The following is a 24,149-nucleotide window of genomic DNA, read 5'->3' as shown; positions in this document are numbered from 1 at the left end:
TGCATGCAAGTTTTCAAGTTGTTTTCCACTAAGTGGTAATAAAGACAGGTGGTGAAAAGTAAGTTTCTCATCTACTTTAACTCACGTATGGCCAGCAGCAAAACTAAGCTAACTGATTTGGCAGTGTTTATGGGTACAATCTGTGGCACACAGTGCAAATCTAACAGCTTCCAGTTAATTCAATATAGGGCTAACATATAGAGTTGTGCAGCTGAAGAGACAAGCCAGAGCTGAAATCCAGCCTATGCTCTAATCTCTTAAGTCATACATAGGATTGCATCCACTCAGAAGAAGGAGCATCTCTTCCTATTACAAAGATTCCATATGGGCTAGTGGGAGACTTGAATGAAGTCCCATTAGCATCATAATATAATCAACAATATTAACCAATAAGAGCAAGTATTAAGCCTCAAATCAATTACATCAAGTACATGCAAAAACTCAAAAAGCTACTTTTGAAATTCTTCTTGGTCAACTATAAAGATATATACACTATGATGAAGACACGAAAGAATATATATGTGATATTTAATACATAAATATGAAACCAAAATAAAGTGGCTAATATTCAGGAAAAAAAAAAACTACAAATAACAGCACCAGGACAAATGGAATATGCATGAGAAAGATTTTATAAGTTTTGTATACTGCATATTTTATAGTCTAATTAAATATGCAGGAAAAGGTTTTCCTAGATCTGAAATTAAAATCTTATATGCTAAAATCAGACCTCACTTGTTAGGATTATGCTTGTAGTGAAAAAAAATCCCCACTTATTTTCATCATTAATCCTAACAGGTAAGTAAGTAGTTATTTTCAAAGCTGATTAAAATAAGGCAGAGGGGTGCCTGGGTGGCTCAGCTGGTTAAATGTCCGACTTTGGCTCAGGTCATAATCTCATGGTTCATGAGTTCTGGCCCTGCATCAGGCTCTGTGCTGACAGTTCAGAGCCGGGAGCCTGCTTCAGATTCTGTTACTCCCTCTCTCTGTCCCTCCCCTGCTTACACTGTCTCTCTCTCTCTCTCTCTCATAAATAAATAAACAATAAAAAAAATCTTTTAATAAAAAATAAAATTAAAAAAAGCAGAGAATCTAAAGTGCTATTTTGATTTATAAGAATGGGAAAATATCTACATATTCATACCTTCAATTATCATGCACTGAGATGTATTTTTAAAAAACTATGTCAGGGGAACCCAGCTGGCTCAGTTGTTGGAGCATGTGACTCTTGATCTCAAGGTTGTGCGTTAGAGCCCCACGTTGGGTGCAGAAATTACTTAAAAATAAAATCTCTAAAAACACTAGATCAAATAGTCAAGTGATTTGTCTAAGAAACCAGCAGAGTACAAAGAAGTCTTAGCATCCTGAAATTGCTGGACTGTTATGACAATATATTATGTCTTAGCAATGTCTATATAACAAGTCTGTAGCAAAAAAAAAAAAAAACAAAAACACACCAGATCAAACCAAACCGAAAAACAGTGCCCACTCTACAATTTGTGGGACTCATCAAAAAAGTGGTCTAATTTATGCAGGGAAAGTCCTATTTCAATTTCACTTATTATTTAAAAATTAACTTAAAAAGTTACAAAACCTAATGAACATCTATCTCTAGCTACATTCTTTATATTTAACCTACCAACTCATCTCAGCTCCTGTTTACAGAGAAGCTTGCAACTTCAAGAAATAACTTAGTAACTTCAGGATTAAGCTGCCTTTATTTATTTTTTAATTTTTATTTATTTTGACAGCAAGTGTCAGCATGACGCTTGATTCAGGGCTCGTTCTCACAAACTGCAAGATCATGACCTGAGCCAAAATCAAGAGTTGAACGCTTAACCAACTAAGCCACCCAGGCACCCCTAGGATTAAGCTGCTTTTAAAGTTAATTCTTGTTAACTAGTCATTCACTAGTCATCAATTTTCTCATTCAAAGGGCATCATCAGAAGTTCCCAAACTCCTTCAGAATTACAATTAATTTTTATTTACAATTAATTTTTATTTACCACAGTTCACAGTAGTTAATAGGCAACTCATCAGACACCAAGCTTAGACTGGAAACTTGTGTTACTTTATAGTGAAATAAACTTTATAGAGAAATAAAGTTTATCATGAGTGGAAAAACAGAAACAATGTATTTGTGGTTAAGGAATAATTTGTGTTTAAGAAAAACTATGTAGGGGCATCTGGATGGCTCAGGTGGTAAGAATGCTACCAACTTGATCTTGGGTTCATGGACTTAAACCCCACACTGGGTATAGAGATTACTTAAAAAGGCCGGGGGCGGAGGGGGGCGGGGTGCCTGGGTGGCTCAGTTGATTAAGCATACGACTTCAGCTCAGGTCATGATCTTATGGTTCGGGAGTTCGAGCCCCACATCAGGTTCCATGCTGACAGTGTGGAACCTACTGGGGATTCTCTCTCTCCGCCCCCCCCCCCACAATCTCTCTCTCTCTCTCTCTCTCTCTCTCTCAAAAATAGTTTTTCATGGGCACCTGGGTGGCTCAGTCAGTTAACCATCTGACTTCAGCTCAGGTCATGATCTCACAGCTCGTGAGTTCGAGCCTCACATCAGACTCTGCTGACAGCTCAGAGCCCAGAGCCTGATTTGGATTCTGTCTCCCTTTCTCTTTTCCCCACCTCCCACTTGCACTCTGTCTCTCTCAAAAATAAATAAATGTTAAAAAAAATTTTTTTAAATAGTTTTTCCAAAAAAAAGAAAAATTGTGTAAAAAGATAATAATGCCCAAATCCATACATTAGAAAAAAAATCAGTGAATAACAAAGTTGAAAACTTTATAATACCAAAAACACAAAAACTTTAGAATTCAGCTTTTTAGTCTGCAATTACATAATGATTTTATTTATGATTCATAATCATCAGCATTAAAGGTTATTTTTACTAATAGAAATACTACTACTATTTTGATATATTATAAAGACTTACCTTAAATGTTCATATTTCCATACACCTTCATCTTGGCCTTCAGGTGGTTCAAGAATTTTGTCAATATTGGAACAATCTGCTCTTATGTTCTGCTGAATATACTATAATAAAAAAAGTTTTCATAATTAATTAACATACTATAGTACATGGTAAATCTTAAAATATATTTAATTTTTAAGTCCATGATTGCTCCTATGCTTCAACTTTTTTAGGTTATACACATAACAGGAAATCAAGTAATTCAGAAGATAGGAGGTAACCCTTACCTTCTCCAACTCAACTCCTTTGGGATAAGATATATCACATAAATGCAGATATGGTACTTACCAGGATTGGATGTGGGATCAAAAGTGAAACTATGATTTTCACAAGGACATAAAATGTAAACCATATAACTGTGGTACATAATGCACGATTCTATTAATATGCATTATCTAGAATAGCACATCTATGGAGACAAAAAATAGTTGTTCAGGACTGGAGAAAGAAGGGGAGACAGAGGAGAATGGAGGTAACTGCTAATGTGAATGAGGTTTCTTTTGGTGGGGAGTGAAGATGTTCTAAAATTAAACTGTGGTGATAGTGTAGAACCCCGTGAATATACTAAAAACCATGAATGTTTATTTTAAATGGGTGATTTTAGGGTATGTGGTATCCAATACAGTGTTTAAAAAACAAAAAATGACTAGCAGAAAAGCTAAGTTAAAAAAAAGGCATGGACATTCACTTTTAAAATTAAATAAAAATTTCAGATCTTTTTAATGTTTCATGCAATCTATGATTTAAATAACCTAAAATTTGAACAGGCTAAATAAGACTAAGATACCTAATTACAGAAATAACTACGAGGCCTTGTTATGCCAATGTATTTTGCCTATTTTCAGGCAACCTTTCTTTGAAAATTACTCTGTCAAAAGCTTGCTCAAAAGATTTTAATGATTCTCTAATGCCTGTTTAAACTATTCTCCCTGGTTTTCTGACCCCATCTCAAGTTCCAAAGTTCTGCATGAAATTGATTCTCGCAAATAGAACCAAATTCTTTACCTTTTCCACCGGCCACCTCAAATTCCATACAATTCTTTCCAAATTCCCTTTCCCCCAACACACTCGTCTTTGCTTTTATTCAATATATAGCATTTATTTATTTTTTAATATCTCCTTCAAAAAACAGAGACTCGGTTTTGTTTTAAAATTTTTTTTTTAACGTTTATTTATTTTTTTGGGACAGAGAGAGACAGAGCATGAACGGGGGAGGGGCAGAGAGAGAGGGAGACACAGAATCAGAAACAGGCTCCAGGCTCTGAGCCATCAGCCCAGAGCCCGACGCGGGGCTCGAACTCACGGACCGCGAGATCGTGCCCTGGCTGAAGTCGGACGCTTAACCGACTGCGCCACCTAGGCGCCCCTCGGTTTTGTTTTAAATTTTAGTATTAGGACCTGGCACATAGGAGGTTTTTAACAAATTCTCACTGTCTTTTCCTAAACTACATTACTTGAAGTCAAGGATAAAGATACTACTTACCTGAAATGTTAAAACCATGGGGGATTAGGGATGAAAAAATTTACCAAAAATGGGGTGGAGACTGATTCTTTAGTATTCTCTGGTGATCCCCAAAAGAGTTTGGTAGTTAGGCACACAAAAATATATTCTATGCAATACAGCTGGCTCATAATGAATACTAAGTCTTTAACCATATGTTTAGTAACTGAATTTACTCAAAATTATTCAATTTTTTATAACTAGAGGTATAAGTTGTCAATCTTCAGGGAATCTAGATTTTATTAATGATAATACATGTAAACAATTAAGAAAACAGGGGCACCTTGGGGGGTGACTGGGTGGCTCAGTCAGCTAAGTGTCCAACTTTGCTCAGGTCATGATCTCACAGCTTGTGAGTTCAAATCCTGCGACAGGCTGTGCTGACAGCTCAGAGCCTGGAGCCTGCTTCAGATTCTGTCTCTGTCTCTCTCTGCCCCTCCCCTACTCACCAGTGTTTCTCTCTAATATAAAGAAACATTTAAAAATTCGGGGCGCCTGGGTGGCGCAGTCGGTTAAGCGTCCGACTTCAGCCAGGTCACGATCTCGCGGTCCGTGAGTTCGAGCCCCGCGTCGGGCTCTGGGCTGATGGCTCAGAGCCTGGAGCCTGTTTCCGATTCTGTGTCTCCCTCTCTCTCTGCCCCTCCCCCGTTCATGCTCTGTCTCTCTCTGTCCCAAAAATAAATAAACGTTGAAAAAAAAAAATTAAAAAAAAAAAAAATTAAAAAAAAAAAAAAAGAGAGAGAGAGAGAGAAAACGGGGCGCCTGGGTGGTTCAGTCAGTTGAGTGTCCAGCTCTTGATTTTGGCTCAGATCATGATCTCGTGGTTTGTGGGCTGACACGGATCCTGCTTGTGATTCTCTCTTCTCCCTCTCGCTCTCTGCCCCTCCCCCTTCCATGTCTGTGTACACGCTCTCCATTTCTCTCAAAAATAAATAAAACTTAATAAAAAAGAGAGAGAACAGAAGAAATCCTTAACTCTGAAAGAAAGCAAAAATGTGAGTCCTCCATACTTTTATGGAAAGAGAGACAGCTATCATCTAAAATGAGCTAAGAAAGGGGCACCTGGGTGGCTCAGTAGGTTAAGCATCTGACTTTGGCTCAGGTCATGATCTCGCAGTTTGTGAGTTTGAGCTCCAAGTCGGGCTCTGTGCTGACAGCTCAGAGCCTGGAGCCTGCTTCACATTCTGTGTCTCCCTCTCTCTCTGCCTCTCCCCCAATCACACTCTGTCTCTCTCTCCTTCTAAAATAAACATTAAAAAAAAATTTTTTTTTAATGAGCTAAGAAAAGTAAATGTCCTAGTAGCAGATGGGTGGCTCAGTCAGTTAAGTGTCTGACTCCTGATTTTGGCTCAAGTCATGATCTCACGGTTCAGGGGACTGAGCCCTGCATTATGCTCTATGCTGACAATGCAGAGCCTGCTTGGGATTCTCTCTCTCCCCATCTCTCTGCCCCTTCCTCACCTGCACTTGCTCATGCTCTCTCTCTCTCTCTCTCTCTCTCTCTCAATAGAAATATTAAAAAAAAAAAAGAAGAAGAAGAAAAGAAAGAAAATACCTAAGAATAAACCTAACCAAAGATGTAAAAGATCTCTATGCTGGAAACTACAGAAAGTTTATGAAGGAAATTGAAGAAGGTACAAAGAAATGGAAAAACATTCCATGCTCATGGATTGGAAGAATAAATATTGTTAAAAAGTCAATACTACCCAAAGAAATCTACATATTCAATGCAATCCCAATCAAAATTGCACCAGCATTCTTCTCATAGCTAGAACAAATAATCCTAAAATTTGTATGGAACCACAAAAGACCCCGCATAGCCAAAGTAATATTGAAGAAGAAAAACAAAACGTGAGACATCACAATCCCAGACTTTAGCCTCTACTACAAAGCTGTAATCATCAAGACAGTATATTGGCACAAAAACAGACACATAAACCAATGGAATATAGACCCCAGAATTGGACCCACAAAAGTATGGCCAACTAATCTTTGACAAAGCAGGAAAGAGTATCCAGTGGAAAAAAAGACAGTCTCTTTAACAAATGGTGCTGGGAGAACTGCACAGCAACATGCAGGAGAATGAAACTAGACTACTTTCTTACACCATTCACAAAAATAAACTCCAAATGGATGAAGGACCTGAATGTGAGACAGGAAACTATCAAAACCCTAGAGGAGAAAGCAGGAAAAAACCTCTTTGACCTCAGCCACAGCAATTTCTTACTTGACGCACCTCCAAAGGCAAGGGAATTAAAAGCAAAAATAAACTATTGGGACCTCATCAGGATCAAAAGCTTCTGCACTGCAAAGGAAAACAATCAACAAAACTAAAAGGCAACTGTCAGAATGGGAAAAGATATTTGCAAATGACTATCAGATAAAGGGCTAGTATCCAAAATCTACAAAGAACTCACCAAACTCCACACCCGAAAAACAAATAATCCAGTGAAGAAATGGGCAGAAGACATGAATAGACACTTTTCCAAAGAAGACATCCAGATGGCCAACTGACACATGAAAAAATGCTCAATGTCACTCATCATCAGGGAAATACAAATCAAAACTACAATGAGATATCACCTCACACCGGTCAGAGTGGTTAAAATGAACAAATCAGGAGACCATAGATGTTGGCGAGGATGTGAAGAAACGGAAACCCTCTTACACTGCTGATGGGAATGCAAACTGGTATAGCTGCTCTTGAAAATAGTGTGGAGCGGGGCGCCTGGGTGGCGCAGTCGGTTAAGCGTCCGACTTCAGCCAGGTCACGATCTCGCGGTCCGTGAGTTCGAGCCCGGCGTCGGGCTCTGGGCTGATGGCTCAGAGCCTGGAGCCTGTTTCCGATTCTGTGTCTCCCTCTCTCTCTGCCCCTCCCCAGTTCATGCTCTGTCTCTCTCTGTCCCAAAAATAAATAAACGTTGAAAAAAAAATTAAAAAAAAAAAAATAGTGTGGAGCTTCCTCAAAAAATTAAAAATAGATCTCCCCTATGACCCAGCAATAGCACTGCTAGGAATTTACCCAAGGGATACAGGAATGCTGATGTATAGGGGCACATGTACCCCAATGTTTACAACAGCACTTTCAACAATAGCCAAATTATGGAAAGAGCCTAAATGTCCATCAACTGATAAATGGATAAAGAAGATGTGGTTTTTATATACAATGGAATACTACTTGGCAATGAGTAAGAATGAAATCTGGCCATTTGCAGCAACGTGGATGGAACTGGAGGATATTATGCTAAGTGAAATAAGCCAGGCAGAGAAAGACAGATACCATATGTTTTCACTCATATGTGGATCTTGAGAAACGTTAACAGAAGACCATGGGGGAGGGGAAGGGGAAAAAAAAAAAGTTACAGAGAGGGAGGGAGGCAAACCATAAGAAACTCTTAAGGACTGAGAACAAACCAAGGGTAGATTGGGAGTGGGGGAGAGGGAAAAGTGGGTGATGGGCAGGGAGGAGGGCACTTGTTGGGATGAGCACTAGGTATTATATGGAAACCAATTTGACAATAAATTTAAAAAAAAAAGAGATTTAAAACCAAAAAATTAATTAATTAATTACATTTAAAAAAAGAAAAGAAAAAGAAATGTTCTAATCCTCCCTAAATATAATGTTTACCTTATGGAAATTTTTATATTGTTTCTGAGTTATTAGTACTATTAGCAATTTCTGTTCATTCTGAAAAATTATTTTTATCATTCTCAAAACATCTGAAAACTAAAGATTTACAACTGTAATGTTTCTCTATCCTGTCCCTGTCACACATAATGTGGTATAAATCTAAACTTGGATTAATTTTTTCAAGTGCATCACAAGATACACAAATATGAAATGGGGAAAAAAAAGCAAGAACTGGCCCTATCATGAAAAGCTGTAATATTCTTAAGTACATTTTCAACATTATCTTTATTATATTACTTATTTAGTAATTCAGTTAAATGGAAAAGTAGTACCATTACTACACAAAACTTTTGCTGCTGAATTTTAACGCTGAGAGAGGTTTTGAAGCTGAGTAAGTTATACAACTATTATTTAAGAAACTAGCTTTGTACTCTTTAAGAAATTCTACCAAAAAAAAATCCAGAAAACAACCACACAAGAGTGTTCTTTATGCTTCCAAGAACTTTAAAATCCTAATTTACCACCATTTCTTGAAAAGAATTTTTTCAGGTAGCTTCTAAAGGTATTACCACTTCTACTTCATACTGTCACCTGATCAAGCTCACTAGCATTTCAGAAGCTCTCAGTATATACTTACTTCCCAGGCCTTTCAAGTCTCCTCAGTACAGGAATATACTATACTATACTTCTGGACTAAGTTTAAAAAAAAAAGGGGGGGGGCATAAAATTCTTCCTTCTGTTATGAAAAAGGCACAAACATATCCTTCCAGTGATTTATTCCCGTGGGCTGTAATTATTAAGAATTACAATGATCTAGTATGGTGTTTTACAGAAGATTTTTCCTAAAGCAGTTTTTAGAAATCATTTGGGAACAGTAAAATACCATTCAAAAGCATTTTATTGCTTCCAGTTCTAGGTAAGATGGAGTAAACACACATCAACTTTTCTCTCCCACTGTACACAATTATAAAATCTGGACAGAATGCATGGTATAGCAATTTGAGATCTTTGAAGAACACATATCAAAAGAAGACCTGGAAAGAACACCAGATTCAAAGTATCACTGAACTCGCAGTGAAGTTGTGATGTTTCTTTTCCCCTCTGGTATCCCCTGGCCTAAACTCAATATAGGATGCAACCCAAAAATGAGCTCTGTTGGTGCTAAAAGATCCAGGAGAAACTACATAGTTCTGGCTCAAGGAGTGGAAAATGGTACTCCTAAAAGCTCAAAAAGAATGAAAGAAAGCTGCTGGCTTTTTGCCCTCTGCTTTTTCTCCACTTTCATAGCCTATGCCTAAGACAATTCCACAATGGCAGCAAAAGCAGCTGGCAACAGAAAAATTCAAGAGACAAAATTCTCAGGAAGAGAAATCGTCCTCTCCATTTGGTGGTGGATCAAACCCTATTTCTTTTTCTCTGTCTTCCCACAACTGCAGCACAATTCTAGTAAGTGGTTTCTGGTTGGAAGATCAAAAAGGTGGGCCCCAGGGAACCAGAATGTATCAGAGAGACATTAAAGAGAGCAAAATTCAGAAATGTGACCCCATAAGGTGTTTATGAACTCCTGAGCTCAATCCTAATCTGCGCATGCGCACATACATTGATCTGATCATAATTAGCATATGACAGACTTTGAGAAATGAACTAACAGATATACCTCCACCCAGGCTGACCACAGATTGGTACACACAGAACAGATTCAAGGAGGAGTACAAAGATTTGAAATCTGAACAAACACTGGAACCTCGGTCAGGTTGGAACTGGCAACCTGTATCTAACGAGGTCAGATACCTGCTAAAACAAAAATAACATTCTCCGTGGGATTAAATAAGACCAAAGTCTCAACATAATATTCAAAATGTCCAGAATACAATCCAAAATTACTTGGTATACAAAGAATATGTGAAAATCTCAATTCAAGAAGATGAGTGAACTGGGGGAAGGGAGTAGTGGAAAGTTGTTATTGTTTAATGGACACAGAGTTTCAGCTGTTAAAGATAAAAAAGTTCTGCAGATAGAGGCTATAATGATTCACAATAATGTGAATGTATTTAATGCCACAGAGCTACACACTTAAAGGGCCCCTTTATAGTGTAAGCTATACACTTAAGCTGGCTCAATCGGTAGATCTCAGGGTCATGAATTCGAGCCCCACGCTGGGGGCAAAAATATAAATAAAATAAATAAATATTTTTAAAAAGTACACTTAAAAATGGCAAAATGGTAAATATATTTACCACAATAGAGAAAAGCAGAGTGAACAACAAATAAAAACCTCAAAGAAATCCATGCTTAGACACATAATGAAGCTGCCAAAAACTAAAGATAAGCCAGTGAAAAAAGACACATGACCTACAAAATATTTAAAAAACTGCCACTTTCTCATCAGAAACCACAGACAGAAGGAACTGACACAACATGTTCAAAGTGCTGAAAGAAAGAACTATCAACCCAGAATTCTATATCTAACAAAAATACCCTTCAGGAATGAAAATAAAGATATTTTCTTTTTTTTTTTTTTTTAACGTTTATTTACTTTTGAGACAGAGAGAGACGGAGGATGAACGGGGGAGGGTCAGAGAGAGAGAGGGAGACACAGAATCCGAAACAGGCTCCAGGCTCTGAGCTGCCAGCACAGAGCCCGACGCGGGGCTCGAACTCACACACTGCAAGATCATGACCTGAGCCGAAGTCGGACGCTTAACCAACTGAGCCACCCAGGCGCCCCAAAGACATTTTCAGATGAAAGAAAACAAAAGATAATTTCTAGCCAGCAGATCACTCTAAAAGAACTGCTAAAGGAAGTTCTCTAGACAGAAGGGGGAAAATATAACACCAGAAGAAAACTTAGAATCAAGAAAAACAGAAATTATAAATGTCTGGGTATAATTATAATAGGCCATTCTCCTCCTGAGTTCTTTGAAATATGTTTTGGCAGATGACAGCAAAAATATAACATTGACTAATGGGGTTTCCAATGTATATAAATGTAATATTGACAGGAAAAGCATAAAGGGATAATGGGATCCATAGGATGATAGTTTCTACATTATATATTTCAAATATATTATACAGAGGCACCTGGGTGGTTCAGTTGGTTGGGTGTCTGACTTGTGATCTTGTGGTCAAGGGACCAAGCCCTGCAGCAGACTCTGTGCTGAGCATGGAGCCTGCCTGGGATTCTCTCTCTGCCTCTCTCTCAAAATAAATAAACTTAAAAAAATATATTACATAAAGAGACAGACAAAATTAGAATTCAAATAGAACACTAAAAATGTTCAAGCTGTAAAAAGGCAGAAAAGAGGAAACGAACAACAACAAAAAACCCAGAGGGAACAACCTAGATGGTAGACCTAAATGTAAACATATCTACCAGTAACTAAATTAATATTAAATGGCCTAAATACACCCATTAAAAGACACACACTATCACACACACACACACAAAAAAAAAAAAACAAGAAAAGATAACCCAACTATACACCGTCTACAAGAAACTTACTTCAAATATAGGTAGATTAAAAGTAAAAGGATGGAAAAAGATATACCATACAAACATCAATCAAGAGGAAGCTGCAAGGAATGAAAGGTGGTTCAGTATTAATAAAAAAAACAGGGTGTCTGGCAGGCTCAGTTGGGAAGCATGTTGAACTCAACACTCCCCAATTTCAAAACTTACTACAAAGCTATAGTAATCAAAACAATGTAGTATTGGTATAAGGATAGACATACAGACCAATGGAACTGAATGAGCCCAAAGAAATAATCCTTACATAGTCAAATAATTTTTGACAAGTGTGCCAAGACCATTCAATGAGGATAGCCATTTAAACCATTTTTAAGTGTATAGTTCAGTGGCATTAATTACATTCACAATGTTGTACAACCAAAGAAAAGACCCAATGGCTTCAGTGGTGAATTTTACCAAACATTTCAAGAATACCAATCCTGGGATGCCTGGATAGCTCAGTCGGTTAAGTATCCAACTTCTGCTCAGGTCATGATCTCATGGTTCATGAGTTTGAGGCTCACGTCGGGCTCTCTGCTCTCAGCAGAGCCTACTTCAGATCCTCTGTCCCCCTCCCTCCCTGCCCCTCCCCTGCTTGCACCCTCTCCTTCTCTCTAAAAATAAAGATAGATTAAAAAATAATAACAAAAAAAATAAAGAACACCAATCCTCTTCAAACTCTTCTAAAAAATCAAAGAGGAGGGAATACTTCCTAACTCATTCTATGATGTCAGCATTGCCTGACACCAAAGTCAAACAAAGACACGTGAGGAAAACTAGAAACCAATATCCCTTATGAATACTGACACAAAAAATCCTGGCAAGCCAAATTCAACAGCTAATCAAGAGAATTATAGATCATTATCAAGGGGGATTTATTTCTAGAATGCAAGGATGGTTCAAGATACAAAAACTGATATATATATGCCTCATTAACAAAATGAAGGGGGAAAAATCACATGTTCATCTGAATTGGTATATTTGACAAAATTCAACACCTTTTTAGGTCAAAAACAGTCAACAAACTACAAACAGAAGGAAACCAGTAACATAATAACTCACAAGGTCACGTATGAAAAACCCACAGTGCACCTCATACTCAATGTGAAAGACTGAAAGCTTTCCTCTTAAGATCAAGAACAAGATGCCCACTTTTGCCACTTCTATTCAAAGGAGTATTAGCAGTTTTGGCCAGAGCAATTAGGTAAGAAAAAGAAATAAAAGGCAACCAGATTAGAAAGGAAGAAGTCAAATTGTTTACAGATGACATGTTCTCAATATGTACTTAAAGATTACACACACACACACACAAAAAGTTCCAACTAATAAATTCAACAAAGTAGCAGCACACAACCTCTACTTTTAAAGGGAGATGGCTCAGGTCATGATCTCACAGTTCAAGCCCCACACTGGGTTCTATGCTGACAGTGCAGAGCCTGCTTGGGATTCTCTCTCTCACTCTCTTACCCCTCCCTGGCTCACTCTTTCTGTCTCTCAAAAATAAATAATAAACTTAAAAAAAAAATTTTAAGGGAGAAATATCCATACACTTTTCCTGTAATTTTTCCCAATTTCCAGGCATAGAACTCTAGGTTTATATTTCTGTGTCTTCCACAAGGCCTGTCTCATTGCCCAATAAATATTTGCTGATTGAACAATACATTCTTTAAAGGCAATGAACAAATAAAGCCATTCATTCATGAATACTCTTCCATTTCCTGTGCTAAATATTATACTGAGTCCATTCAAAAGGTTTTTAGTATTTCTGTTAATATCATGAATTGGTTTTTATGCTCAAAGAATTCAACTATATTCCTGTTTGATTTCCCAGAATCTTCAAATAATACAATAAATCCAAACAGCTTCTACTTCTATTATCTCACTATCAAGATAAAGCCAAGCCTCTCTTTATTACATATTTTTCCTTTAAATATGTTAGTTAACCAGGGCCCCTGGGTGGCTCAGTTGGTTAAGCATCTGACTCTTCACTTATACTTGACTCTTGACTTCGGCTCAGGTCACGATTTCACTTTGAGTTGTGAGTTTGAGCTTTACATCAGGCTCTGTGCTGACAGTGTGGAGCCTGCTTGGGATTCTCTCTCTATCCCCCTCTCTGCCCCTCCCTTGCTGGCACACGTGCTCTCTCCCAAAATAAATAAATAAACTTAAGAAAAAATGTTAGTTAACCAATGCCAAATCCAACTTACTAGTCCAATTGGTTAGTTAACCAATTCCTAGTCCAATTTTACTCATCTTTTTGTTAACCTCTTAATGCAACTTTTAATAATTGGCTATAGCAAGTATTTCTTTCCTAGATTCTAGATTTTACTCATTTTGGAAGAACTATTACATTTTTTTTTAAACCCAATGTAGGGTGATTCTCAATAAGAACGTTTAAGAATCCCCTGAGGGGCTTTTCAACCTACACAAGTTACAGAAGTCCATCTCCTTGATAATCACTGCCTTAGTGAACTACTTAATAGTGGCAATAACCTAAAAGGAGGCATCTTAGCCCTCAAATGTATTAGAGAGCACAAACATTAAGAGCTAATGGCAACTAAAATTTAAATGTAAATTTAGGGGCGCCTGGGTGGCTCAGTCTGTTAAGCATCCAACTTGCGATTTCGGCTCAGGTCGTGATCTCACAGTCGGGCTCTGCACTGACAGCATCAAGCCTGCTTGGGGTTCGTTCTCTCTCTCTCTCTCTCTCTCTCTCTCTCTCTCTCTCTCTCTCCCCCCACCTCTCTGCCCCTCTCCTACTTGCACTTACACTCTCTCTCAAAATAAACTTCAAAATAATTTTTAAAAATGTAAGTTTAGATACATGTTCTCAAGTTTCAGTAACCACGTATGCTCTTTCTTCCTACTTAATCATGTTATTCTAATTTAGCATTCAATTAACTTTGAATTAAATTCACTCTAAAGTAAAATTTGGTACCCCAATTTGGCACATATTAATAGATATTAAAATGTACTTAAGCTTCAGTATAGCTTACTATGCCATCTTAAAACAAAATGACTGATAAAAATTTTAAATAGGCATCCTGTTATTTCCATGGATTCTGACTTATGCTAAAAGACATAGGAATATTTAACTACTCCAAGGGAGGCAAAATGCTCAGGTTACTGGAGTTGCAAAAAACTATTGTTATTACCTGCTGAACAGCTAGTGTACTGTCCATTTCATCAAAGGATTCATCAGGCCAATTATAGAAATCCTATTAAAAAAAAATTCATGGTTAAAGCACATACAAAGTTACAAAGAGGCAACATTATTTTCATTAACTTTAATTCTTAATAAAGTTATATTGGAGAAGAAAGCTCTCATACTATAAACAACATGATTATCAGTGAGTAAGTCAAAGGAACTTTAAAATGAACACCAAGATTTTATTTAACTGAACTACAAGTTAAAATTTTCAACCATAAATCCCTAAACTGTTCATGGATTACCTAAGGAGATAAATCTATCACTTTTTTGTTTATGGCGGTTAAATATCTCTCAAAAAGTTAAGTTGAAAAAAAATCTCCAAGCACTGATTCAGTTTTTACCTAAAGAGAATAGTTTGTGACGGTGGTGGCAGTGGTGGTGGTGCTAGTAGTAGTTATTGTCCACAAGTACTATTTTAGACAGACATTATAAATTATTATTCCAATTCCAAACGGTGTTTTAAATTTCTAAATCAAAATATGAGCTCCGCTAAAAAGTAGTCAACCAGTCTTCATTAAGGGCAATTGGTACTTTTGTGGATCACCTTATACCAGTTCTGAAATTCTCTATAAATAGTCCAGTTCACAGACATTCCCCTAAGTATTTAAGAATCTTCCCATCTGACTGATTTTTTTCAGCAAAGTCTACCTATGTATCCTTAGCAGGCAGCACAACATATAGTAGTTGTTTGATAAATGACTCTGGGGTAAAACTGAGGGAAACAGGAGTAGTGAACCAGTGATATATAACCCTGTATCAATCAACATGGGTAAGTCTCCAAACACTTTAAGCAAAAGCTGGAGCAAATGACAAATTCAGTGTACGATACCACATGAATAAAAATTTAGGAAAGTGCAAAGCATAATTCTGGAGACAAGGCATACATAGTAAAAGTATGCAGCAAAGCAATGATAATCACTATCATTTGGTTGGAAGAAGTGAGTAGAAGACAGAAGAATGTGATAAAGAGGGATTTATCTATATTAGTAACGTCTTAGTTATGAGAGTAGATGATAGGTATACCTTAAGTGTCTTAAACTTTTCACATTTTTCTATAGTTGCCCTATATGAATGAAAATGAACTAACTTATTTTAATATGTCAGGAGGGGCACCTGGGTAGCTCAGTCAATTATGCATTCCACTCTTGATTTGGGGCCAGGTCATGATCCCATGGTTCCTGAAATTGAGCCCTTTGCTGAGCTCTGCGCTCATAGCTCAGAACCTGCTTGGGATTCTCTCTCTTCCTCTGTCTCTCTCTCTCTGCCCCTCCTCTGCTTGAGTTCACTTGCTCTTTCTCTCATATTATTTAATGTTATTTAATATGCTCTCATGTTATTTAATAGGTAGATCAAGAAATAAAAATAACTTTCTAGAAATTGTTCCACGATGTTTTTTTCCTAGATAGCATGTAGTTTTTTAAATTCTTTCTATGCAATTTATACTGAAAATGTTTTCCATCAATATGCTTTGACTATTCTTCCCTTTAAAAAAATTAAGGTAGTTTGTAAAATATTTTGTTTTAAAAATATTAAAACACACATATAGGAATATACAGAAAAGATATAAAAGTGTTAGCTGGTAACCAAATGTTTTGTCTCATCATAACTGTCATATGCTTTAAACACTTACAAAAGGAACCAAAAATTGGCTTAATGAACATTCTCATGCATTTCATGAAATAAACATTTACTGAAAACCAACCATGTGCCTATATCCCAATCTAACCAATTAAAAAAAAATAGGAAAAAAATGTAGAAAGACACCTTACCTACTCTATTATAGTTCTAAATAAGTAATTTAGAATAGATCCATTTCACTGAAGGAAATCAATGTGACAGATAAGAAATAGGAAAGAATGCTGCTTAAGCAGTCTTCTTTTTCTAATCCTTACCTCTTCTGTGACATTTTATTTAACAACCTTGATCTATGACAATGTGGGGGAAAAAAGCAAAGGAGAATTCTTATATGTTACTTACTCATAACATAGGAAACATGTTACAATATTAACTTAAAATATATTCTTTCTAACCTTTCAAAATTAAGAACTGAGTAAATAAAAATGGATGGCACTTCTCAGAATGTGAGAACACGAGTCCACCTCAATATAAAAATATAAAAGCTGATCACTTAAGAGAAGAATCAGAAACAATGCTCCTACAGAATAAGAGGTAAAAGTTTCTGAGAAAAAGAGCATTTATAAAGAAAGTCTGGAAAAAGTAAAAAGCAACCATATATAATATTGGGGTGCTGGGTAGCTCAGTCGGTTAAGCATCTGGCTTCAGCTCAGGTCATGATCTCACAGTTCATGAGTTTGAACCCCAAGTCAGGCTCTGTGCTGACAGCTGACAGCCTGGAGCCCACTGGATTCTGTGTCTCCCTCTCTCTGCTCCTCTCCCCCTCCCCTCTTTTATGCGCTCGCTCGCTCTCTCTCTCAAAAATAAACACTAAAAAAATAATTAAAGAAACCATATACAATATGTAAAAAAACAATATGACATGTCCACAAAACTGCCAAAAGTAACTGACAGCTAAATGTGACTCTATAGTAAGACTTTTAAACTAAACTCTCCAAAATTCTGTACTAAAAGCAACTTGATGAATAAACAAGGTCACCAATGAGCCAGAGACTATGTAACCTTGAGCAAATGCAGTCAATTCTCTGGGCTTCAGGTTCCCTGTCTGTAACATGGATGTTCCCTGTCTGTAACATGGGAAGTGTCTGGATACAAAAGATACTTTGAAAGGACTTCTTTCCCAAAATTCTGTGCAGTATATTAAAATATTTTCTCTGGTATATGGTCAGAGCTCCATGTTTTTTTCCAGTTTGTTTTCCCCACTTATATCACTTTTTCTTTAAAATTACATTTTAACACATCTCTTCTGACTTTAGAGCACCTATTCAACAGCTGGTGGATTAAGCACATCAAATCTAAATGTCTATTTGAATATATTCTTAGAATGTGAGGCATCCGCCTTTTGAAAATCCCCCAGAACCAATACCTAAAGGAACACAAACTCACCCCAGATACTGCCTACTAAAAGTTAATAAAACTATTATCAGTTTATTCCCAAACTATGCCTCACACGTAATAACAAGGAATGACATCTAACAAGAGCAACCTGATGATGAAACTTGTTGGGCCAGAGAAAAGCTGCAGCAAGAAATGGTCAAAGGCAAACCGCAGAAGGATAATCGCCACCAGGATCCGGCTAGACAAGCTGGCAGGCAGAAGCCGGGCAGGCACGTCACAAGCCAGGTAGGAACCGGAAGCCAGAACAAGGTTGGCTGTTTACACCCCCTCCCGCCGTGGCGGCACCGACCCTCCCAAAACCCCAGGGTCTCCACCTGGCCGGCCGCGCCCCTCGGACGATAGTAAGAATTCAGGGGAGAGACGAGAACAAGTAGTCGCTGCCGACGGGCTCGCACACCGGAGTCCGGGCGGTCACCGCCCGAGACTCGCACCCAGCCCCTCAGGCCCACCCTCAAGTCAGGGCTCGGCAGGCCTCGCGAGCGGCCGCCGCCTCAGCTAGACCCAGGGGTTGCGGCTCCGGAAGAGCAGGCCGGGCACGGGTGCCCCCTGCCCGCCAGCTTACCGCCCCGGCCCAATCTTCTTTCGGGGGCGGCCAGCTTTCAGGTGCGGCGCGGCTCACCACCGAGAGTACCCACGCAGAAAAGGTGCAGAGATGGTACCTGCGCCTTGGTGCCCGGCCTGTTCCGCCTCAACACTGCCGTCCCCTCCGCCATGACCATAGTGCCAAAGTCTAGGCGGCTGGAGTCGGTACCCGGATGTAAGGGAAGGCTGCCTGCGCCGGGGCGGGCGGGGGGAGTCGGGGGGCGGGACGGGGTGGAGCGGAGCTCTGGGTCCGGGCGCCAGGGAGGGGCGGCAACTGAAGGATCAGCCGTGGCCCGCGCGGAGCAGGGCGGGAGGACGGAAAAGAGTACCGGAAAGGAACAGCTGGCGGAGGGAGGGACACGAGAGAAGGAACAGCCGGCGACTCACAAGTCGCGGCGTGGAGGAAGGGACAAACATGGCAGCGAGGACGAGGACTGGCTTTGGGAAAGTCCGCAGGCCCCCCACCGAAGCCCGCTTCGGAGTGAGCAAGAGCGTAACACATTGCTGCATCTCCCTGGGTTTAGGTTAGTTACACTCAACGGATAGAGCTTGCACAATGGTGACCGTTTCAGTAAACCTTTGTCCTAGCAGATACCCAGAGAAGCATAATTGTGTCCCGAAATCCTCATAGACAAGCAAAGTGGAAAAACAGGCCAGCAGTCGGAAAATTCCACAGACCCCCGCGTGAAACCGACCTAATCTGAAATAAGACTAGGGCTTAGATTGTCAAATGGTATTTCCTCCATCCTCTGACTTCAAAGCCAAGGACCTTTTCAATGACAAATTTGTGAAGATAAAAGACTGAGACACTAATTATCTGAGAATGGACATCTGGTACACAAAACTAACTCGTAGTTTTTGCAAGTCAGAAGCAGGAGGAGGAAATGATGCCCCTTGACAGATGGTGGGAGTTGTACATCTTTACAGGATTCTAAATTTCCTTTGTTGCAAGTTTTAAGTGTTCTCTTATGTTATGAAATCATGGCAGTTTTGGCAAACTTTTGTTTCCTGTTTAGAAACGTTAAATCTTTGATCTGGGTTGAGGGGGGCCATAGGATACCAGATAGAAAGCCAGCTCAAAGGGTGAAAACTGCATATGCTAGGGTGATTTTCAAGAGAATAAAACATCAGATATCCCATCAAATACACTTAAAAGTGTATCAGGAATGCTGAGAGGAGAACTATGTCCCAGCCTCCAAAAATGGAAGAGTGTAAGAGAGGTTGGTTAAATTGAGTAGGAGCAAAGCTGAGTAATTAGCAGTGATTTGAACTTGGCTCAAAGGGGCCTGAGAGCAGGAAGTTGGTTCGTCTTTAAGATTCATTCATTTTGAAAGATGTATAGACTGGTAACTTTTCCAGAACAAGGAACTTAATTCCATCACTACTTCCTAGGATATCAAAAGATTTATTCATTCAACAAATATTAAGCCCCACGATGTGTTCAGCGCTGAGGTACAAGTATGAAAAGGCCCAATCTTTTAACCATGAATTGCTTAGAGTGTAGCAGTGGAGAAAGACGTGCAATCACCAGTTCTCTTACTAAATACAGTGAGAATCTTGGACAAGTGGCACCCAAATTGTTGCCTCCCAAATAAAGACATGGGGTGGATCTGGGGAGAGCAGAGTGCTAGGTAGGACTATAAATCTTGAAACAACTCTACCTCACTTACTCCAAAGATTAAAGTTAAAATTTCCCAGATTGTGTGGTTATGTCCCTGAATTGTAAATAACAGTTACCTACAATTGAAGGGGCTCATCCTAATGTTCTCTTAAGTCCAGATTTGTTATATTGTTTCAGCTCATCTGAAAAAAAACAAGAGAAAAAGTGAATAAGTAGAATTAAGTTCAGGAACAGAATAGGCATTCATCTCTGAAAAATCCAGTAAAGTTGCATTATGATGTCGACTCTGGCCTTGTTTACAGGAAGAACCTTGTTCTTTAGGTTTGAAATGTTTTTAGCTCATAATCTTCACATTTATTTCTTCATCACTCTGCAGATTATGACCTCCAAACAAAACCACATATCTAAACAGTGTTATTTTGGTGGGTGGGGGAAGGGAGGGAAGAAGAAGAAAAGAGAGCATGATCAGTAATAACAATAACATGTAATAGTGGGTTACTTGAATATTTCAGTTAAAGGAGGAATAGTCTTTTGTTTTTTAATTTTTTTTAACGTTTATTTATTTTTGAGAGAGAGACAGTGTGAGCAGGGGAGGGGCAGAGAGAGAGGGAGACACAGAATCTGAAGCAGGCTCCAGGCTCTGAGCAGTCTGTACAGAGCCTGACTTGGGGCTCGAACTAATGAACCAGGAGATCATGACCTGAGCTGAAGTCAGACGCTTAACCAACTGAACCAACCAGGTGCCCCAGGAACAATCTTTTTTAAGATAAAATGGAAAAGATGGGGCTGGGATTCAGAAAATCGAGATTCTCTTGCCTGTTGACTATAAGACTTTGAACTATCAAATAAGAATCTAGGGTAAGTGGCACCCAAACTGTTTCTTCCCTAAGAGAGACATTTCCTTATTTGTACTGAAAATAGTACACAGCAGTTCTTTCTCTCTACCTCATAGATGATGAAAGCAAGTATAAAAGTAAATATTCATGGAGCACCTGGCTGGCTCAGTTGGTAGAGCATGTGACCCTTGATCTCAAGGTTGTGAGTTCAAACCCCACGTTGGGTGTAGAGATGACTTAAAAATACAATCTTAAAAAAAAATAGTAAATATTCCTTGACTTTTATTAAAGTTTTAAAATAAAATATTTTAGAAATCCAAAGTATCATGAACAATTTCAAAAATATCTAACCTGTATGAAATTCTCTTGAGCAAATGCTGAGAAACATGAGTAAGATGTATAAGCTACTTTCCTCAAAGAGCTTAAAAATGAATGGGGAAAGGTGATATGTAGATTACTACAAAGCAAAATGTCTGAAGTCTGTTGCTTGCTGTCCATTCTTCACACGTGTTCTTTGCAAAACATAGTTTGATCTTGCTCAGTATCCATCTCTTCCCATATGACTAGAGAAAGGTAAACCCACCACTAACTGACATTTAAGTCCCCATTGGCCTAAGCCAATGTTTAGTTAAAGGGTAAGCATCTGACTCAATTTTAGCCTTAAGAGATATAAAAGGATATCTGATGGAGGACTTTGGGGAAAGGTTTCTTCTTGAGGAGATACCAAAAGAGATGGTTGAGATGGTCCCTTTTTTCTTCCCATGAATATTGCCAAGTTTGGGACTGCACCTACCACGTTGACTTGAAGGAAGCCAGCCTAAGAGCAAAGCTGACACACTGAATGATGCATGAAGTAGTCAAAATGTACCCTAAAGCATGGGTATTAAAGCATGCAGATTTCATTCCAGGCCAAGCAAAGATGAAGCAGCAGAGAAACATGGGGTTATATGTTCATAGTTGAACAAATTAGTGCCTACATATGGTTTTATACATTTTTCTTTCTTTTTTTTATGTTTATTTTTGGAAATAGAGAGACAGTGCGAGCAGAGGAAGGGCAGAGAGAGGGATATACAGAATCGGAAGCAGGCTCCAGGCTCTGAGCTGTCGGCACAGAGCCCACTGCAGGGCTTGAACTCACAAACTGTGAGATCATGACCTGAGCTGAAGTTGGATGCTTAACCGACTGAGCCACCCAGGCACCTCTATAAATTTTTCAATGTATTAAAAACAGTTCAAACTTAGACACTTTGACTACAGATGAATAAGATACCAAACTCCTATGGCACTTCACTTTTCTCTCTAGAATTCTAGGATATTTGATCAAATTGGCGATTGTGGTAGCCAGCTGCCAAGATAGCCCCCCAATGATTATTAAATCCCTTATGTACGCTTTTAATAGGTAAACTTTATTTTTATTTTTTCAAGTTTGTTGATTTATTTTGAAAGAGAGAGCTCACAAGTGGGGAGCTTCAGAGAGAGGGAGAGAATCGCAAGCTGGCTCCACTCTTAGCGTGGAGCCTGATGTGGGGCTCGATCCCACGACCATGAGATCATGACCTGAACAAAATCAAGTCTGTTGCTTAACCAACTGAGCCTCCCAGGCACCCCAAACTTTATTTATTTTGAGAGAGAGAGCCAGCACAAGTGGGGGAGGGGGTGAGAGGGGGAGAGAGAATCCCAAGCAGGCTCCGCAATGTCAGCACAGACCCCAATGTGGGGCTCGAACCCGTGAACTGTGAGATCATGACCTGAGCTGAAATTAGGAGTGGGACACTTAACCAACTGAGCCACCCAGGCACCCCTGTACACTTTTTGTTTATTTTTTTAGTAATCTCTATATCCAATGTGTAACTCTTAACTCATGACCCTGAGATCAAGAGTTACATGCTTTCCCAATGAAGCCAGCCAGTTGCCTCCCTGGTATGTACATTTTTGTGTGGATCTCTTTCATACTAAATTGGGCTGGCCTGTATAATAAGATACTGTGAAAATGATGTGTGACTTCTGATGTTAGGTCATAAAAGACATTGTGGCTTCTGCTTTGCTCTCTTAACTCACCTGCCCAGTGTGAGAAAGCTGCCATGTGTGAAGCAGTTAAGTAGCCTTATGAAGGGTCCTGGTGCAGAACTGAGGTTCCCACCAAAATCAGGCATCAACTTGCTAGAGTGAACCAACCATCTTGGAAGAATAGCCTCGAGGCCCAGACAAGTCTTTGGATGACGGCAGAGATACCCCCCACCAACTAGGACCACCCAAATAAGATGCTCCCAAATTTCTGACCTATGAATACTATGTGAGATGTTTATTGTTGTATTAAGCCAGTAAATTTGGGGTGATTTGTTATGCAGCAATAGGTAATTAATACAGTAATTCCTAAACTTTGAGGAAGAGAAAATATGATCAGAAGAGACCAGTCACAACAGACTATTATCCTTTCCTCTTTTCAATAGGTCACCTAATGTCTTTCATGAATTTAGCAGCACTTCCTATCTTTATTTTCTCAATGACACTAGTCTCTAATATTTGCAGGGGCACCTGGCTGGCTCAGTTGGTAGAGCATGTGACTCTGGATCTCAGAGTTGTGAGTTTAAACCCCACGTTAAGGCGCCTGGGTGGTGCAGTCAGTTGAGCGTCCGACTTCAGCTCAGGTCACGATCTCGCGGTCCGTGAGTTTGAGCCCCGCGTCGGGCTCTGGGCTGATGGCTCAGAGCCTGGAGCCTGTTTCCGATTCTGTGTCTCCCTCTCTCTCTGCCCCTCCCCCGTTCATGCTCTGTCTCTCTCTGTCCCAAAAATAAATAAACGTTGAAAAAAAAATTAAAAAATAAAAAAAAATAAACCCCACGTTAAGGGTAGAGTTTGTTTGTTTATTTATTTATTTATTTATTTATTTATTTATTTATTTATTTATTTATTTATGTTTATTTCCTTTTGAGAGAGAGAGAGCAGGGAAGGGCAGAGAGAGAGGGAGACACAGAATCTGAAGCAGGCTCCAGGCTCCAAGTTGTCAGGACAGATTCCAATACAGGGCTTGAACCCACAAACCATGAGATCATGAACTAAGGCAAAGTTGGACGCTCAACCTACTGAGCCACCCAGGTGCCCCGAGTTTACTTCAAAAATAAATAAATAGGAATGCCTGGGTGGCTCAGTTGGTTAAGCATCCAACTCTTTTTTTTCAGCTGAGGCCATGATCTCATGGGTTTGAGCCCTGCATGGGGCTCTGTGCTGACAGCATGAAG

At 39.1% G+C, this 24,149-nt stretch overlaps 1 protein-coding gene and 1 non-coding gene across 3 annotated transcripts in view; one reads left to right on the top strand and one right to left on the bottom strand.

The window, feature by feature from the left end:
• MOB4 (MOB family member 4, phocein) overlaps window positions 1-24,149 on the bottom strand; it is a 45,226-nt gene that overhangs the window by 11,010 nt on the left and 10,067 nt on the right. Inside the window, exons 1-3 of one of the 2 annotated variants that reach the window (XM_040475768.1) lie at window positions 18,531-18,662; window positions 14,783-14,845; window positions 2,949-3,049 (exon numbers count right to left, since the gene is read on the bottom strand). In XM_040475768.1, coding sequence (XP_040331702.1) covers window positions 2,949-3,049; window positions 14,783-14,845; window positions 18,531-18,590 — 224 coding nt within the window. In that variant the 5' untranslated portion in view covers window positions 18,591-18,662. Of the gene's footprint in view, window positions 1-2,948; window positions 3,050-14,782; window positions 14,846-18,530; window positions 18,663-24,149 lie in introns of those variants that run through there. The other variant, XM_040475769.1, reaches the window with a different exon arrangement.
• Window positions 21,065-21,137, top strand: TRNAK-CUU (transfer RNA lysine (anticodon CUU)). Its single transcript has one exon. It is a non-coding gene; the product is annotated as a tRNA-Lys (tRNA).

This window comes from Herpailurus yagouaroundi, unplaced genomic scaffold, assembly GCF_014898765.1.
Source record: "Herpailurus yagouaroundi ecotype Mexico unplaced genomic scaffold, PumYag 140, whole genome shotgun sequence".
Classification (NCBI taxonomy): domain Eukaryota; kingdom Metazoa; phylum Chordata; class Mammalia; order Carnivora; family Felidae; genus Herpailurus; species Herpailurus yagouaroundi.
The sequence above is the reverse complement of the archived record's forward strand: the minus strand, read 5'-3'. Positions and strand labels throughout refer to the sequence as shown.